Here is a 6,000-nt window from a genome sequence, read left to right as displayed (position 1 = left end):
TAGTCCCCGGCGCACTAACACACCCAGCAGCGCTGCAGTGTGTAATGGCACAAGCGCTCCTTGCGCGGTCCCCAAGGGGACACAGAGTACCTCACAGTGGCAGGGCTTTGTCCCTGACGATACCCGGCTCCTGTCCAGCAGATTCCCCAGGGGCTGCGGAGGGAGCACGGTCCCAGTGCCTGGAGACCGATTAGGATCCCACTTCACCCAGAGCCCTTAAGGGATGGGGAAGGAAAACAGCATGTGGCTCCTGCCTATGTACCCGCAATGGGTACCTCAACCTTAAACACCGCCGACCAGAGTGGGGTGAGAAGGGAGCATGCTGGGGGCCCTGTTATGGGCCCTCTTTTCTTCCATCCGACATAGTCAGCAGCTGCTGCTGACTAAGATGTGGAGCTATGCGTGGATGTCAGCCTCCTTCGCACAAAGCATAAAAACTGAGGAGCCCATGATGCACGGGGGGTGTATAGGCAGAAGGGGAGGGGCTTTACACTTTTAGTGTAATACTTTGTGTGGCCTCCGGAGGCAGAAGCTATACACCCAATTGTCTGGGTCTCCCAATGGAGCGACAAAGAAAAAATAAAATAAAAAGTTTGCAAATTGTATTTAATGATACCCGCAACTTATTTTTCCACCCATGGAGCAGAGTCACGGCTTGTTGTTATGCGCGCTGATCTGTACTTTGCCGCTGGTTTTCTGTGGAAACGCAAATCTACAGATCCAAAAAAGAAAAAGAAGTCTATCCAAAATAGATAAATTACATCAGATCCTAAAGAGAAGCCTCAGTCAATTACGTACTGGGGGTGACCACTTTATTTCCCTTTCTATCCTGCGAGGATCATATGGAAGCTCGATGGGGATGGACTTCTGGACATGTCCCTATCTGTGCATGTGTCCCATTACGATCAGCCTTAAGTAAAAAGCGACTCCACATCTTTGCTGACATAATAAAATTTATTTCCATTTTCATGCATTACGGCAGCTACAAGAGTAATCATTTGAAACTGAAGGACAATAGCTTTCTCTGGTCTTACAATGTAGCCTCATTTGTGAAATGAATGAAAAAAAAAATTCCACAGATACAAAGAAACAAATGGGGATGAAACAATTTTTACTTATTTTCTTTTTTTTTATGTTTCCAAATCAGCAGCCGCGGTCTTGACTGCAGAGGATTCTGGGAGTTCGGAATTGTTAAAATTTCGATACATTTTCACCGTTAAGTCAAAACATAAATCGGAACTCAAAAAAAACTAATTCTGAAGAAGGAAAACAAAATGCCAAATGAAGCAAAAAAAAGTATATATTACCATATTCTTGATTTTTTTTTTTTTGTTTTTGGCCCCTCGTAAGACTCTCGGAGCTGGAGATAGCTACACTATTGCTCTTCATATCCTGAGGATCGTTGGAATAAAAGAAAATATTTCTAATGTATCACTTCGTCATTTACCAGAGAAGTCTCTAACTTTCAGTTCTAGGCAGGCTGAACTCTTGATATGCAAAGTTTACAGGACTCTACTTATCTTCCAACCCCCCCCGCCCACCCCCTCAAAAAAAAGGTACAATATGTGCAAACTTGTATGAGCTCAGCAGTGATCGTCCTCAGCTCATCTTAGACACTTTAAGCAGCAAGGAGAAGCATTCAAGCCTTTACACAGACTGAACTAGGACCGAGAAATTAACCCTTCCCAGACAGGTCTTTTCGGTGTAGAAGGAGGGGGGAGGGGGGAGATGGTGCTACCAAGGTCTTCATCATAAACTGGAAATCTAAATAAACCATTCACTGCCTTAAAATTTTGGAATTACTACCGATTGACGGCCCAAAGAAATTTTTCCCCCCACTCTTCTCTTATAGATATAGAACACAATTTGGGTGGATCACCTGCCCACTTTATCTCGATCAAATTTGCCTCTTTCACATAAGGGCAGGTTTGTTTTTACTTTAAAATTGAGGGGGTAATTACAAGCTGTGGATGTCTTATATAAAATAGACCTCTGACGTCGGGTAAGGAGAAAACAAAATATATTGGTTAAAGCCAACAGGCTAATAAAATACTTGGAATATTTAGAATAAAAAAAAATTAATGCAGAAGTGTTACATTCAGATAAAAAAAAAAAAAAATGAAAACAATCAAAAGTAATACCCAAAAGGAAAAAGAAAAAAAAAGTTTTAAACTGATATTTTATTAACACGGTAGTTTTCTCTGTAACATGTGCGGTCTGCTTTAGAATTACGTGTTTATGTACTGGACATGAAAGGGTAGTATTGCATGTTTAATAATGATAAAACAAAAAAAAAAATAAAAAATAAATCTTAGGTTTTCATTACCATAGGCAATTTTTGTCCACATCACTTATGAAGCTATTGCCAAATCTTTCCAAAAGGTTGCAGAATTTGAACGGGAATAAAATAAAAATGTCAAAAGGGAGGGAATTCAACAATGGCATAGCAGAGCTCTCAATATGAGAAAGCTGTCTATGTGGACTTGTCGTTTTCTGCTTTAATTTTGATTAAAAGGGAACAGAGTTTGTCAATGGGCTGAAAATAAGAAGGCGATGTGAAGTAGGCTTCCGTAGAGTCAATATCCTCACAGTATTGTGCAGGGTCAAGAGGAAAGCTTTAATCCTTTTCTGGAACCAGTTTCAAGACCTTTCCAATTGCAATGGTCTTACCTAGAAATCATAGCAAGCGAGAGAGAACAAAGTTACTAACAAAATCAGTGCACATCTCCGTATTCCACCTAAGCTTATGTGCGCACGACATCCAGATAGGAACATCAAGGGAGGCCGGTTTTTCTCGCCGCGCTTGTCACCACTCCAGAGACTGAAATTAAAACATCCAAGTCTTTACTGAGAACGATAAGTTTGACTTGTACTTAGCATTCTCAATAAAGACTTGGATGTTTTCATTTCAATCTCTGTAGTGGTGACAAGTGCGGCGAGAAAAAAAATGGTCTCCCTTGATCTTTTCTGCCTGAGTCTCCGGTGCTGCAGCTATCTCCACCATTACATGTTCATCTGGGTGTTGTTACAAACTAGAGAAGAACCCTGGCACACAGTTCAGGAAAAAAACTGAAAGTCATTGGGTTTGTGGTATGCTCGCGATTTATTCAAGGCTGTCAAAGTGATAATTCACATGAACTGTGTGCCAGGGTTCTTCTCTAGTTTGTGTTGATTTTTTTTCTCCTGAGCACCAGACTAATAGCGGTTGAGCCTAGCATAATTCCTCTATTGCATCTGGGTGTTATGACCTCACAACCCCTACAGGTGAGTACATTCCTTCTCCTCCTATTTACCGGGTAAGACCCTATTGCGCCTCTCCGTCCACAGGTTCTTTATTTGCACGACATCCAGGACAGAGACTGCTCCAAAATCCGCCTGAGACACTTTAAAAGAATGAGCGAGTGCATATCTACTATGTAGACAACACCCCATTCCCACACCGATCCTGGGACCTTGCACTGCTTTAAATCTGGACCTCTAGCAGGTGGTAATATAACCTGGTGTTTCATCTTGGACGCCTTTGAATAGCTGGTGTTTTACCTTACTTATATCGGTGTCTGTTGTACGCTGATTTCCTTTATATAAGGTGTCTTTCATTTGTCCTGCTTTCATGCGCCCTCGCTTCTTCAGATTTGTTGTGACCACGGGAGCGCGCACGGTCACAACAGGAGTGGAGCACAGCTGATCTTACCCTGATTAGCTGCAGCAGACATTACTACGATATCGTCTGCTGCAGCTAATCGGTAAGATCAGCTGTTTTCCAGTCCTGTTGTGACCGCGCGCTCTCCCGCGTTTACAACAGATCTGAAGAAGCGAGGGCGCATGCGCCGCCCTCTCATGCACCATAATACTGTCGGCTTCAGAATCAAAAACACGGTGCCGGAGATGAGCGCTATGCGCAGGCTCTAAATCCGATGCTGTGTAACTGAAGATTAGAAATTTACATACGGCCAGAGGGAGGGAGGGAGGAACAGGCGGCGGGGGAGGGTGGGGATACAAGTGCATAACCCGCCCGGATATTAGCAGCAAAGGTGCACACGTCAATCAAAAAGCGCATGAATTTTCAAACTTTATAAAGTTGGATTTCACAGCCTAAACATCCGAGCTGCACCCTGATGGTATGTACACAATGTGCCTGATAGTGCCAGTACTGCACCTTATAGAGGAAAATGCTGATGTTTGGTTCCCTTTAAAGAGGTTGGCCACTACTTTTACATTGATGGTCTATCCTTAGGATAGGTCATCAATATCTGATCAGGAGGAGTGCAGAGTATCGGACCCCAGCCGATCAGCTGTTCTCAGTCCCATCAGTAGGCAGCTGGAAATGCTCAGCTCCAGCGTTGCTCTGTCTTCTGCCCGAGGCCAGGTACTTCGCATAATAGGAGGCAGATGTGCAGTATCCAGGACTATCACAAGATGGAGCAGCGCCAGCATCTCCGACTGCTTGCTGCTGCCGGGACTGAGAACAGCTGATCGGCGGGGTTATCACACCCCGGTCGATCAGACATTGATGGTCTATCCTTAGGAGAGGTCATCAATGTAAAAGTAGAGGACAACCCCTTTAATATCAAACTTCAAAAAAGAAAAAAAAAAAAAAGTAAAATTACCACAACAAGTTAATGTTTGAAATCCATACACCAAGCCGCTGGGCCTGCCTCAAATAAGCAGTGAGCAGAGTTCATCTACTTGACCAGATAGACATAGTCAGAACCCAACAAATCACATTAGGAGTGTGCACTACATGACAGCTGCTTAGAAACTATATTAAACCACAAAAAAAAAAAAAAAAAAAAAAACACATCCAGGTATCAAACAAACAAATTGTATTCTCTTCTATGTCCCCATCTGAAAATAGAGCCAAACAGAAAATCTCACCTTCATCTCGCAAGGTAAATCGGCCCATTTGAGGGAAATCTTTGAATGTTTCAAGGCAGATAGTTCCCGCTGTCCTTAAGCGGGCAATGCATACTTGATCTTGTTTAACAAAGCGGGGTCGTGTCTTGCTTTTTTCCCCTGATTTTTTGTCTACCAAGCAGATTAAGGCCTTTGGGGCGAAAGAAAAAAAAAAATACACGCTTGTTAATTCATGTACAAGTGGCCAGGCAGGGTACAGTGTTTAAGTGCAGAGTAAAGAATTACTTACGATAATTTCAACTTCTTCAATACATGTATGAATATGCAGCACTGCATTGTAACCAGGACAGATGATTGATTTGTGCTCGATAATCACAATCTGAAAGGCAAAAAGGATAAAAAAAGATGCAGGTTTATATAGACGCATTACAAAGAGTAACGTGCACTGAGCAGAGGGAGGCTGCTGTACCTGGGCATCAAAGGTGCGACCAGAATGACAAAGGTTGTTTGGGTCACAGAGAATAAATCCTGGTAGAATTTCCTCCTCTTCTATTCCTTTCAGTCTGAGCTTCAGATTTTCCCCGGGTGCCACCAGCTCAGTCTCGACTTCATCGGAGAGCAAGCTTAGAACTTCAACATTGTGCTTCTGGAGTGTGCAAAGGAGCAACAAAATCGAGTTAAACACCATCGCCACACAACACAGTCAGAAATTTCATGCCGCTCCACATATTACAACGAGAGGAGGGAGGAGAAACTACTACTACACTTCAGGCAGAGGCCGGGGGCGAGCAACTCTTCTCATTCTGTCCTAAGGGAGTTATATCAACAGCCAAGCAATTGTGAAAAGGAGCGCTGGTCAATTTATAGTCTTTCTATACAAGCACAGAACACATCCAGACATTAAATTACCTTGTTTGGCATCATGACAAGCTGTTGTCCTTTGCATATTGAGCCAGATTCTAGTTTCCCTAGAACCACTGTCCCCATGTCCTAATAAAAAAAATAAAATAGAATAAGCAGCCCCCTCTTCGATCACACACTTTAAATACCGCAACCTTTGAGTTATCAGCTCCGAATACTGCAGTTGGGATGAAGACGCTGGCTGTATAACACAGCCGGCATCCAGTTTGTGTAGATCAATTAATA

The 6,000-nt window shown here is 43.0% G+C and overlaps 1 protein-coding gene across 2 annotated transcripts in view; it reads right to left on the bottom strand.

Annotated features, from left to right (window-relative positions):
• Nucleotides 1–941: 941 nt before the first annotated feature.
• GSPT1 (G1 to S phase transition 1) overlaps nt 942–6,000 on the bottom strand; it is a 65,812-nt gene continuing 60,753 nt past the window's right edge. For both annotated transcript variants that reach the window (XM_075317956.1, XM_075317957.1), the window contains exons 11-15: nt 5,764–5,844; nt 5,324–5,500; nt 5,144–5,233; nt 4,876–5,044; nt 942–2,670 (exon numbers count right to left, since the gene is read on the bottom strand). In XM_075317956.1, the coding sequence (XP_075174071.1) occupies nt 2,618–2,670; nt 4,876–5,044; nt 5,144–5,233; nt 5,324–5,500; nt 5,764–5,844 (570 nt within the window). In that variant the 3' untranslated portion in view covers nt 942–2,617. The remainder of the gene's footprint in view (nt 2,671–4,875; nt 5,045–5,143; nt 5,234–5,323; nt 5,501–5,763; nt 5,845–6,000) is intronic.

Source organism: Anomaloglossus baeobatrachus, chromosome 7 (genome assembly GCF_048569485.1).
Source record: "Anomaloglossus baeobatrachus isolate aAnoBae1 chromosome 7, aAnoBae1.hap1, whole genome shotgun sequence".
In the NCBI taxonomy this organism is placed as follows: domain Eukaryota; kingdom Metazoa; phylum Chordata; class Amphibia; order Anura; family Aromobatidae; genus Anomaloglossus; species Anomaloglossus baeobatrachus.
The sequence above is the reverse complement of the archived record's forward strand: the minus strand, read 5'-3'. Positions and strand labels throughout refer to the sequence as shown.